This window comes from Schistocerca serialis, chromosome 4 (genome assembly GCF_023864345.2).
Source record: "Schistocerca serialis cubense isolate TAMUIC-IGC-003099 chromosome 4, iqSchSeri2.2, whole genome shotgun sequence".
Classification (NCBI taxonomy): Eukaryota; Metazoa; Arthropoda; class Insecta; order Orthoptera; family Acrididae; genus Schistocerca; species Schistocerca serialis.
In genome coordinates, this window is record NC_064641.1 from 235381300 (window position 1) to 235394876 (window position 13577).

The 13577-nt window shown below is 46.7% G+C and overlaps 1 protein-coding gene across 1 annotated transcript in view; it reads left to right on the forward strand.

Moving 5' to 3' along the window:
- LOC126474373 (uncharacterized) overlaps nucleotides 1-13577 on the forward strand; it is a 308480-nt gene that overhangs the window by 284542 nt on the left and 10361 nt on the right. Inside the window, exon 9 of the mRNA XM_050101839.1 lies at nucleotides 6795-7249. Within this exon, the coding sequence (XP_049957796.1) occupies nucleotides 6795-7249 (455 nt within the window). The remainder of the gene's footprint in view (nucleotides 1-6794; nucleotides 7250-13577) is intronic.

The following is a 13577-nucleotide window of genomic DNA, read 5'->3' on the forward strand; positions in this document are numbered from 1 at the left end:
GGAACATATGGTCTTGTATTATATTGCTGACTGATGATGTCATGGAAATCTCGAAATAAGGTACAGCCACCACCCTTAAGATGTCAGAAATATTATGGCTGTTTTCCAAATTACCTGCTGTGTGAACCAGGGTATTCCTGATTTATACCCAATGGCATTCCACACTATCTCCCCAGGGCTAGACCCATATGACGACAACGTTGTTTTTGCCGGTGCCTCTACAGAGGGATACGTTGGTCGTGATGCTGTACACAGAAACAGGATTTGTCTGAAGATACGACGTGGCACCACTTCTGTATCCAGAGTTGTCATTAAGGGCACCTCTTTTGACGCGTCTCACTCTACTGAAACACCATGAGGAGTAGCAACAGTGGTCGCCGTGTTGACTGTACTGCTCCAGTCCTCTTCGCACTGTCCATGTAGAAACTTCTCTTTTTGTAAACAGGACCTCTTCCCAACAGCGCATGACACGATTGTAAGGTCTGGAAGGACGAGTAAGAACCTCGTAACCCCATACTGTTGACTGGGGAAGAAGTATCGAGTTATGTCAGGACATGACAGGTACATCGCAGTAATCCATTATTTGGTTGAAAAGTGTAGAGACCTTGAGGTTAGGGCTCAGAAGTGGCCGTAACACGTCACAAATGGAATGCCTGCAGTCAAAATTACAACTATGTTAACCAGAGGTGATTGTGTTCTATATTCAGTTGTACGCGATGGCGTCATGTTAGGCTCTGGGCCTTTATGATGATGTCGAATGCAATCCGGCAGTGTTCCTTCCATCTTCACGTATCCTCCACACATTGATACGTCCACCATGATGCAGAAAAGTGACTCATCTGGAAACGCAACGTGGTATCACTTCTGCGTTCAGACTTGTTGTTGGCTGCACCAGTGCCCGCCGGCCGATGTGGGCGAGCGGTTCTAGGCGCTACAGTCTGGAACCGCGCGACCGCTACGGTCGCAGGTTCGAATCCTGGCTGGGGCATGAATGTGTGTGATGTCCTTAGGTTAGTTAGGTTTAAGTAGTTCTAAGTTCTAGGGGACTGATGACCTCAGAAGTTAAGTCCCATAGTGCTCAGAGCCAGAGCCACCAGTGCCGGGGCACCTCCCCCTCTGCTGCCTGCCGGCCGCGGTGGTCTAGCGGTTCTAAGCGCGCAGTCCGGAACCACGCGACTGCTACGGTCGCAGGTTCGAATCCTGCCTCGGGCATGGATGTCTGTGATGTCCTTAGGTTAGTTAGGTTTAAGTAGTTCTGAGTTCTAGGGGCCTGATAACCATGGATGTTAAATCCCATAGTGCTCAGAGCCATTTGAACCAGCCTCCGCTGCCCAATCCAGAGGAATCTGCACTCATGGTCGCCTTGCTGACGGTTAGTGAGGCTTCAGTCGACGTCGCACTGTCGATATGGACACTTGTCTTGTTGCAAAGAAGCTCATTTCCTGAAGTAACCAAACTACCCTGAGCAGTTGAATAAACAATACCTCTGCCTTATGAGGTGCATCTGTCCAAAGCCCATCGTCGTGTGTCATTCGTGAAATCCCAACTAGTGTGAGCGGTAATACCACGGGATAATGCGCTGCAACCTGCACAGAGTGTCCTAGGAGGAACGATCGTCTTTCAGGGATATGTCAATAATGGTCATTTGAAGCGAAAAGGTGTAGTAAACGTGTGCCTAAAATGCGTACCTTAAGCGCTATGAGCATTTGTTTAATAGAAGAGATGTGTTCCATGTTAGTGAAGATGAAGAAGTCCTCATAGCTCTTAAGATATGCACTTTAGAGTCCACACTTACTGAACATTTTCTTCTTCTTTTGGTACGTACTGCCATCTCTCAAAACACGGGAATCAAAGAGCTAACAGTAAAAGAGATTTGTTTCACAGTATCGAAAATAAATGGGGGCTCGTAGCTCGTTTGGTTATGCATTTTAGGGTCCATCTTTACTAGACTTCTTTGCTTCCAATGATCGTTCCTGCCATATACCTGAATACTGACCGTTTCTCATGACCGTATAGTCCACTGCTGCTGTCGAATTGAGACACTTGGTGATAGACATTTCTCCTTCTTCGTAGAAGCTCAGTAATAAGCTGATTCAAATACGAATTCAGAATGAAAACCCAGCTGTGTAATCTTTCTTTATACACAGAATGTAAATATCATTACTACTACGCACCTTGTGCAGTAGTGCTGAAGTGCTAATCGACACGCATGCGACCACATGGGCTACCTATTACTTACCAAGACGCCGCGCTTAGAAACGGGATTTTTTCCGGGCTCGAACCTCGGGTTCTATTGGTGACAGAAAGTGTTTTGGATAGCCCTTAGTCAGTTTCTACGCTCAGCAGAATGATCGGCTTACTGCGGCTATCCTACAGTACTCGTATTGAATATTACATATTACACATTCCTCCAGGTTGAGAAAATGGAGCAATTGGTTGGTTCTTTTTCCATTAGATGTGGTCTATGGTGGGTCTTAGGGGACTTATGAAGGCAGCATTCAGTTCATTGTCGGTTCAGGAAACACAGTTTTTAGGTACCAAAACCGAGTCGCAGATTCCCAGGTAGCTATTCACAGCAAATGGCTGTTATTTTTACAGTATATACCTAAGACCTCGAAAATTTCCTTGATATCTTTATTCGTTTCCGAGATGCAGTAATCCAAAGTTACACTATTTATACAAGTAAAAATTCAGCGTGAGACGAAAACGTAGATTATAAAGTGACGTAGCACAGAGAAATATGCTGTAAAGTTTCTCCATTATCATCAGAATGATTTCTGGGAACTCCACGTTGTTGTAGTACTGAAACATAAGCGAAATTTTTGTGCGCATATAAATACGACCAAGCCGTAAAATTATGTTTTTGCGTTTTTCAGTTTCCCGTTACTATATCCGTAATACCAAATTTTACTTACCCACAAAGTACTTTTCGTGTGAGTGACATGCCCTGTTGTAGTGGGGAAAAGAAGGGAGCCAGTGGAATAATGTTCCTACCAGAGCACAAAAAAGGCTCCTTTTTATTAGACTACTCTGACTGAAAAGTGGGCTGCTAGCTGCCTCAGTCTACCTTCTTCAGTAACTTTAAATATTTTCCCATTAATTTTGGCATGTGAATATATTCACGCTTTTTTATGCTGAAAGAGCTAATGACAGTGTGAACTACAGAGAGGGACACAGTGGCAGCAGAACATGTTGACAGTGACAGAACAGTGTTAGAAAAAGAGTTAAGGAGACGCTGCAGTGGGAGAGGAATAAAGACAAGGAGAACGTGGAAGTGGGTGGGAGATACTGATAATAAATTGTCTATGACAATGACGATGAGGAGCCGAGGGACAGTGACTGAGAGGAGACAGCAGCGGTGGGCTGGAATGAATGAGATATTAGCAACAAGAAGGAGACAGTGACAGTGAAGGTAGACAGTAGTAGTAGGACAGAACGAGACAGACTGTGGCTGCGAGACAGGGGACAGTGATATACAGGGTGATCCATTGAACCTGACCGGGCCAAATATCTCACGAAATAAGCGTCAAATGAAAAAAACTACAAAGAACGAAACTTGTCTAGCTTGAAGGGGGAAACCAGATGGTGCTGTGGTTGTCCCGTTAGATTGCGCTGCGTAGGTCAAACGGATATCAACTGCGTTTTTTAAAAGATAGGAACCCCCATTTTTTATTACACAAACGTATAGTACCTAAAGAAATATGAATGTTTTAGTTGGACCACTTTTTTCGCTTTGTGGTAGATGGCGCTGTAATACTCACAAACATATGGCTCACAGTTGTAGACGAACAGCTGGTAACAGGTTGGTTTTTTAAATTAAAATACAGAACGTAGGTAAGTTTGAACATTTTATTGCGTTGTTCCAATGTGATACATGTACCTTTGTGAACTCATCATTTCTGAGAATGCAGGCTGTTACAGCGTGATTACCTGTAAATACCAAATTAGTGCAATAAATTCTCAATGCATTTGGCAATACGTGTAACGACATTCCTCTCAACAGCGAGTAGCTCGCCTTCCGTAATGTTCGCACATGCATTGACAATGCGCTGACGCATGTTGTCAGGCGTTGTCGGTGGATCACGATAGCAAATATCCTTCAACTTTCCCCACAGAAATAAATCCGGGGACGTCAAGTCCAGTGAACGTGCGGGCCATGGCATTCACCTGTCATGAAATATGCTATTCAATACCGCTTCAACCGCACGCCTGCTATGTGCCGGACGTCCATCATGTTGGAAGTGCATCGCCATTCTGTCATGCAGTGAAACATCTTGTAGTAATATCGGTAGAACATTACGTAGGAAATCAGCATACATTGAACCACTTAGATTGCCATCGATAAAATGGGGGCCAATTATCCTCCCTCCCATAATGCCGCACCATACATTAACCCTCCAAGGTCGCTGATGTTCCACTTGTCGCAGCCATCGTGGATTTTGCGTTTCCCAATAGTGCATATTATACCGGTTTACGTTACCGCTGTTGATGAACGACGCTTCGTCGCTAAACAGAACGCGTGCAAAAAATCTGTCATCGTCCCGCAGTTTTTCTTGTACTCAGTAGCAGAACTGTACACGACGTTCAAAGTCGTCGCCATGCAATTCCTGGTGCATAGAAATATGGTACGGGTGCAATCGATGTTGATGTACGAGCATTCTCAAGACCTACGTTTTTGAGATTCCCGATTCTCGCGGAATTTGTCTGGTACTGATGTGAGGATTAGCCGCGACAGCAGCTAAAAGACCTACTTGGGTATCATCATTTGTTGCAGGTCGTGGTTGACGTTTCACATTTGGCTGAACACTTCCTGTTTCCTTGAATAACGTAACTATCCGGCGAACGGTCGGGACACTTGGATGATGTCCAGGATACCGAGCAGCATACATAGCACACGCCCGTTGGGCATTTTGATCACAATAGCCATACATCAACACGATATCGACCTTTTCCGCAATTGGTAAACGGTCCATTTTAACACGGGTATGTATCACGAAGCAAATACCGTCCGCCCTGGCGGAATGTTACGCGATACCACGTACTTATACGTTTGTGACTATTACAGCGCCATCTATCACAAAGCGGAAAAAGTGGTCCAACTAAAACATTAATATTTCTTTACGTACTACAGGAATATGTAATAAAAATGGGGGTTCCTATTTTAGAAAACACAGTTGATATCCGTTTGACATATGGCAGCACCATCTAGAGGGCCAACCATAGCGCCATCTGGTTTCCCCCTTCAAGCTAGACGAGTTTCGTTCTTTGTAATTTTTTCGTTTGATGCTTATTTCGTGAGATATTTGGCCCGGTCACTATCAGTGGACCACCTTGTATAGAGAGACACAAAGAGATGACAGTCAGTTCGGCTGAATGAATGAGTGAGATTGGGTAAGTGGGAATGGATGGGTATGAGTGACAAGTGAGTGTCAGCGAGTTACACTTAGGGGAGCTTTTGGGAATGAGAGGTCAGTTGCGTGTCAAAAAGAAGCGGTAGCACGCTCGCATGCCAAAATTTTCAGAAAAAATTTTAAAGATGTTGAGCAATGTAGAATAAGGAAGCTGTCAGCAATTTTTCAGGCAGAGAGTTTTAATAAACAGGAGCATAATCGCCTTCTTTGCGCTCCGAAAGGAGCATTTTTCCTCCAGTCGTTTTCTAACTACATAAATGATCTTTTGGATAGGGTGGATAGGAATGTGCGGCTGTTTGCTGATGATGCTGTGGTGTACGGGAAGGTGTCGTCGTTGAGTGACTGTGGGAGGATACAAGATGACTTGGATAGGATTTGTGATTGGTGTAAAGAATGGCAGCTAACTCTAAATATAGATAAATGTAAATTAATGCAGATGAATAGGAAAAAGAATCCTGTAATGTCTGAATACTCCATTAGTAGTGTCGCGCTTGACACGGTCACCTCGATTAAATATTTGGGCGTAACATTGCAGAGCGATATGAAGTGCGATGTGAGCACCATGGGACTTAACTACTGAGGTTATCAGTCCCCTAGAACTTAGAACTGCTTAAACCCAACTAACCTAAGGACATCACACACTTCCATGCCCGAGGCAGGATTCGAATCTGCGACCGTAGCGGTCGCGCGATTCCAGACTGTAGCGGCTATGAAGTGGGACAAACATGTAATGGCAGTTGTGGGGAAGGCGGATAGTCGTCTTTGGTTCATTGGTAGAATTTTGGGAAGATGTGGTTCATCTGTAAAGGAAACCGCTTATAAAACGCTAATACGACCTATTCTTGAGTACTGCTCGAGCGTTTGGGATCCCTATCAGGTCGGATTGAGGGAGGAGATAGAAGCAATTCAGAGGCGGGCTGCTAGATTTGTTACTGGCACGTTTGATCATCACGCGAATGTTACGGAAATGCTTCAGGAACTCTGGTGGGAGTCTCTAGAGGAAAGGAGGCGATCTTTTCGTGAATCGCTGCTGAGGAAATTTAGAGAACCAGCATTTGAGGCTGACTGCAGTACAATTTTAGTGCCGCCAACTTATATTTCGCGGAAAGACCACAAAGATAAGAGAGATTAGGGCTTGTACAGAGGCATATAGGCAGTCATTTTTCCCTCCTTCTGTTTGGGAGTGGAACAGGGAGGAAAGATGCTAGTTGTGGTACGAGGTACCCTCTGCCACGCACCGTATGGTGGATTGCGGAGTATGTATGTAGATGTAGATGTAGATATAGAATATTTAACCGTGTAGTTCACTTAATCCTAATTCGACATTCGCTGCTTGACGCCTTCTCGATGTAGAAGTCGTACATCACCTAAATTCGCTTCCAGGTAACGAGACGTGCTACACATTCGACGAGGAGGCGGCGGCACCCGCCGAGCCGGCGGAGGCAGCGTGGCCGCGGTGGGAGGTGGAGTTCCGGCACGAGCCGTGGGCGGCGGCGGTGGCGGCGGTGGTGTCGCTGGGGCTGGCGGTGTGCGTGGCGGTGGGCGCGCACCTGGCGTGGCGCGTCGCGGCCGGCGACGTGCTGGAGGGCCGGCCGGCGCTCACGCTGCTGCTGCTGCTGGCCACGGCCGCCGCGCTCGCCACGGCCGCCGCCTTCCTGGTACGCGCGCGCGACCCGCCGCTGCAGGCGCTGCTGTGCGCCGCCAGGGCCTCCGCCGCCGCCCTCTCCTACGCGCTGCTCTTCTCCCTCATGCTGGCGCGAGCACTCATGCTCGCCGCCTGCGACGCTGACGGCGCCGTCGCCAGCAGTTTCCTCAGCCACGTCAACGGCTACCTCCAGGTAAAACGCCTGTCACCTCTGGGCAGCTCCGGAACAAAAACGACTCTCACTTCTTTCAATTTTGACACTGTCGAGTTGTGCCGCTTTGACGCACTCTAAGCTACGATGGACTCAGTACATATCACGTGGAAGCGATGTTTATTACTCTATACAGAATGCTGAATTTGTGAGCGGAATGGAGTACTTGCTTGCGTCAAGCGTGATTGACAGACATGAATACGTTATAAGAAAGTCTATAATTATTAACTTTCAGTTTACAGCAAGCCCCTCCGGAAAAATATGTAGTTGTACTAAATGTTAAACTACTGTACTAAATGTTATTCTCATAGACAGTCGGATAATGTTGCGGAAGCTGCACAATATTTCGACGAGACAGCTGCCCATCATCTTCAGGTCCTTATTGACATGTTGCTCTTTTTTTTCCTTTATTGTAATTTCATTCCCCTGCCCCTATGGGGCAGGGGAGGGCTGGCAGCAGCACAGTCCACTCCTCTTCGGCCAAATGGCTTTAACAAAAATACAAAGGGAACTCTTACACAAAAAATGGGGGTAAAAAGGGGCACATAAAATACAGCAAATGGAGATGATGGGACTTAAAATATACACTAATACGGAGACATTCCTTCTTTCACTTTCTTTCTTTCACTGGTGCCATGTCCCGCACTGATGCAGGGTCGACATTGTTAGGAACGGAATTGGCAAGGGTAGTAGAAATCGGTGGCCGGATGCCCTTCCTGCCACCACCCCATACCCTCTGGGATGGAATTAGTGTACCCTTACCGTCTCCATCGAGTGTAATTAATGGAATAGTGCGAGCGTGTTCAGATGTCTGTGAGTCTTGTAACTGAGGCGGAACGTGGGGACCAGCCCGGTATTCACCTAGTGGGATGTGGAAAACCGCCTAAAAACCACATCCAGGCTGGCCGGCACACCGACCCTCGTCGTTAATCCGCCGGGCAGATTCGATCCGGGGCCGGCGCGCCTACCCGGGTCCAGGAAGCAGCACGTTAGTGCTCTCGGCTACCCTGGCGGGTGGCACTAATAGAGGGACATTGGCAGACATTTCAAAAGTCGACATAAAGTTAAAAGAACACAGGTGGAAATTCGTTGTGTACTTAAAATCACTGGAGTCAAACACAAGTTAAAAGGCGATCACAGTATAAAAATCACACAGAGCGAGACACTTAAAGAACAAAACCACTGGAAACGACAGAACACTCACAAAGAATAAAAACCGCTGGTACAGACCTGCCGAAGGACTGGAGGTCGGAGAGGAGGAAAAAAGAGGGGAGGATAGATGGGGAGTGGGAGGAAGAGGAAAAGGGGGGGCAGGGGGCACACCAAGAGGCAGAAGATGGGCAGGGCGGGAGATGAAGAGCGAAGACAAGGCAGGAGTGAGCCCGAGAGAGGGAGGGGGAGTAGAAGGGGAAAACCGCTCAGGAGACGGGAGGGGGGAGGAAGGGACCCCTGAGGAGGAGGCAAGAGAAAGGTGGGGTTAGAGTTGGCAGGAAGGGTACACGTCAGGGCGGAGTTCATCATCCAGGAGGGCTAGATGCTGGAAGTTGCGTTGGGAAAGGAGGTGGAGGGTATGGAGATGGAGAGAGGGTGTGACACAATGGTAAAGGTGTGGCAATGGGCTGGGGGTGGAGAGGAAGAGAGACACCAGGCGGTGATGAGGATCGAGGCGGCGGACAATAAACAGGGTGCACATGTGTTCAGGGAAAGGGAGAAGGTGGGGAAAGGGGATGAGGTTGTAGAGGATGCGCGTGGGGGACAGAAGGTGGATGCGGAAGGCGAGGGGGAGTGCATGGCGCTCGAGGATTTGGAGGGCTTTATAGAATCTGGGATGGGCGGAAATCCAAGCAATGCTGGCTTAACAAAGGATGGGGTTGATCAAGGTTTTGTAGTTGTGAAGGATGGTGGGAGGATGCAGTCCCCATGTCCAGCCAGACAAGAGTTTCAGGAGGTGGAGTCTGTTGTGAGCTTTGTGTTGGATTGTAAGGAGATGGGGAGTCCAGGTGAGGTGGTGGTCGAGGGTGAGGGTAGGAGTGAGGTGGATAGGACGGCCACAAATGGTGGGGTAGAAATCATGGAGACGGAAGGAGCGGGTGGTGCGGCCTGTAATGATCGCCTGGGTCTTGGAGGGGTGACGTTGCTGCAATGGATAGCCAATATATATGCTGACTCGCTAGAAGAGCGCAGGTTTCAAGGGTTAAGGCTATAACGTTATCGTAGACGAATAATAGAGCACGGCGACATCCAGTGCCCCCTGCCGTACAAACGGGCCATGGGTTTCTCATGGGCTTGACATGGGAAAAGCGCGGATCTGCGGCCCAGCGTGCGTGCATGCAGTGTGTTGGTGCCCAGTTTAAATATGCGGACTTCGATTCTCCGTCCGTGTTGACTCGGATTCGTTTGATTGCGGTCGACGTTGCTTTAGTACCGTCAGAACTGGTTCCCATACCATACTGAGTTGAAATCCCGTGTCTCTATTGATCAGGTCGTTACTTATACGAATTTCGACTGCTTCTTTAATGATGGAGTCCCAGTACGTGGCAGCGGACGAAAGGATCTTTGTCTCTCCATAGTTCATGCTGTGTCCAGTGTCTAGACAGTGTTCAGCAACAGCAGACTTTTGTGGCTGATGCAGTCTGGTGTGACGTCTATGTTCCACACATCTATCCTTCTGGCCAATGTATGATTTCCCACAATCGCACTTTATTTTATATATCCCTGGTCTCCTTAGACCCAAGTCGTCTTTAATAGAACCCAGAATAGTTTTCGCATGAGCTGGAGAGCGGAAGACACATTTTAATTGATGTTTTTTTCAGTTTGTGAATCCTAAAGGACACGCCACCAACATATGGTAGAAAAACTGTCCTCTTGGAGTTCTCAGTTCCAGGATCAGGGGGCACTGGGTGTCGCCGTGCTCTGTGGTTCGTCTAAGACGACGTTATAGCCTTAACCCTTGGCGCCTGCGCTCTTCTACTGAGTCAGCGTAAATATTGGCGAGCCATTGCAACTTAAACAGTTTTTCTTACAGTGTGTTCAGTGTGAGCACCGTTCGTCACACGGCACACATCCAGTCGAAAGGCGACTTCCTCCTAAACCTTGATCAGTATGTCTGGAGTGATTGTTGCAACGACTGTTTCAAACCTGTTTCTTAATTCGGGTAGATCAGCTCGGAGCGGAAGCACAAACGCATGATCCTGTATGAATCCCCAACGGTAAATATTGCATGGCATCAAATCGGATGGAGGTGGCGCCCATGCGAAACAAGCTCTGTCATCCGGCCCCTTATGACCAGTTCAGCGGTTGGGTGCAACGTCGTTTAACCGTTCTCGTAGTGGTTTATGCCAGTTAGGTGGCATTGCTACGAAATAAGGGTCTATGGTTACGCTTCTTCCACTTGAGGAAAGGGCCATAGATGTGCGGAACATAAGAAACACCGAGTAAGAAAGGATCATAAACTTTCCGGCAAGATGACACAAGAAAAATCAATAAATGGGAGTCTGGTTGCAACTGTACCGCCCTTTGGGGATTTTCTGACCTAAAGATGAGCACATTATGTGTGTTCACATTTCCACTTAGATGAAATCTCGATTCATCACTGAAGACGAGACGATCCAGTAAATCTTCATCGTATGCAGCAACATTTTGTTTGTAAAGCTGGCACATAAACTGTAGTCTGTAGACTTCAGAGCTTGTAACAACTGCGTACTGTAAGGACACACTCAAGCATATCCTTAAAGATCTTCAGACAGACGTCAACTAGCCTAACTAACAGATATATTGGGGCTACATGTCAAAGACCTCACTAGTTCAATACGCTCTTCAGTCACTGTTACTCTTCCCTTACTATTTCTTTTGCAAAGACCGCCGGTATCTTCAAACTTATGATACCATCTACGGATGTTATTATCATTTGGAGGATTACTATTGGACCTAACAAGGAACACATATTGCACTGCAATAACATATTCAGTCCTTGCAAACAGTAAAACACAAAAGCTTTCTGTTCACTAGTCGCCATGTTTGTTACTAGCGCTTTCTACCAGAAGACTCAGAAAACACTGCATGCGCATAGACACATGTATACAAACAAAACTGTTTGAGTTTGTCTTTCATTTGATGTATTATTTATAATTGTAAATTGAATGTAATTGGTGCTACCGATACTCATTTTTAAACACCCGGTATAACGAAAGCTTCCTTGGAGCATCCCGATGTTACATTCGTTTCTGTGGCACATTCCCCATCCATTACAACATACTGGGTTCTATCAGCTAAACATTCCTCAAACCAGCCACATATATGTGAAGACACTCCAGACGATCGTGCCTTGGTTAACGGTCAACGGTGTACTACAGTGTCGAATGCCTCACGGAAATCTGTGAAGACGCAATCTGCATCTCTTGCTTGAACACTGTCGTATATGAATAAAACAATTTATGCTTGACACGGGTGGTTTTTCACGAATCCGTGCTGTTTCTCTGAAAAAATTTTGTTTTCCTCTAGGAATGTCATAATGTTTGAGCTTACAATTTGCTCTAGGATCGTGCAAGAGGCGGCCGTCAGCGATGTTGGTCTGTAGTTCTGAACAACCTGTTTATCAATCTTTTTGTAAAATCCAGCCCAGGTTGAGATCATGGCCTCGACTGACCCTATAGTTCATCAACCAACACCACTTCATTTACCTTTACCTCCTGCGTCTGGCTTAAAAATTATCACTGCCACCCAGCTCGTGTTTCTCTTCACAATAGCTGAAGACCATAGAAATGCCCTCACAGGAAACCCATTTCGTGCAGAATAGGGTGGCGGGAAACTTGCTGTTACTGTCGGATGATTCTTTCTACGATAATAAACATGACTACATATTGCAGCCTCAGCAAAGAAATATATCTTGGTAATCCATTTATTTACACGATGTTCTCATCCAATTTTCCAGCTTTTTTATTTTTCCGCGCATTTTCTAGTCGTATTTCATGTAGCGTTTTCGTTTACATTGGAACCTATTAAAGGTATTACCATTAACTCGTCAACGGAGTAAAACAGGCACCATTTAGTGCTTCTTTGTTGAAGTTGGCACGTAACTCGAAAACTGATTCTCTCAACTGATCTCGTACGGCAATCCCCTAGCAGAAAGAGCGACACGGAACTGTTCCGATGAATAACATTCAACGAAATTGCATCTGTCATTCTTAAATATCACATTACATGCAACACTTAGCAGTAATAACCAATAAAATACACTGCGTGGGCCGGCCGTAGTGGCCGAGTGGTTCTAGGCGCTTCAGTCTGGAACCGTGCGACAGCTACGGTCGCAGGTTCGAATCCTGCCTCGGGCATGGACGTATGTGATGTCCTTAGGTTAGTTAGGTTTAAGTAGTTCTAAGTTCTAGGGGACTGATGACCTCAGCTGTTACGTCCCATAGTGCTCAGAGCCATTTGAACCATTTACACTCCGTGGGTAAATAAATGTAACACCCAGAGTCATAGGTCGCGAAACGGAAACAGCAGTGAAAATTAAGAATGTTTTATTTGCAACAGTTACCTACACCTTGCATCTATTTCTCTACATAACCGCCTCTCCAACTAAAACGTCTGTCGAAGCATTGTACCAACTTTCCAGTACCGCCGTCGCAGAAAGCAGCCGCCTTTGCTTTCTGCCAATTCCGTACGCCGATCTGCATCTTATTGTCTGTGCCAAGAAGTTGTCTTCATACGCAGTGGTTCATGTGGACAGAGATGAAAATCAGAGGGAGCCAACTCTGCTCCGTGTGGTAGGAGTTCAAACACTTCCCATAGAAAACACTGAAGGAGCGTCCTCATCGCCCTGCAGTGTGCGGCCGGGAGCTGTCATGAAGAAGGAACTGCACAGCAGTTACAGCACTGGCCATTAAAATTGCTACACCAAGAAGAAATGCAGATGATAAACGGGTATTCACTGGACAAATATGTTATACTAGAACTGACATGTTACTACATTTTCACGCAGTTTGGGTGCATAGATCCTGAGAAATCAGTACCCAGAACAACCAACTCTGGCCGTAATAACGGCCTTCATACGCCTGGGCATTGAGTCAAACACAGCTTGGATGGCGTGTACAGGTGCAGCTGCCCATGCAGCTTCAACACGATATCACACTTCATCAACAGTAGTGACTGGCGTATTGTGACGAGCCAGTTGCCCGGCCACCATTGACCAGAGGTTTTCAATTGGTGAGAGATCTGGGGAATGTGCTGGCCAGGGCCGCAGTCGAACATTTTCTGTATGCAGAAAGGCCCGTACAGGACCTGCAACATGCGGTCGTGCATTATCCTTCTG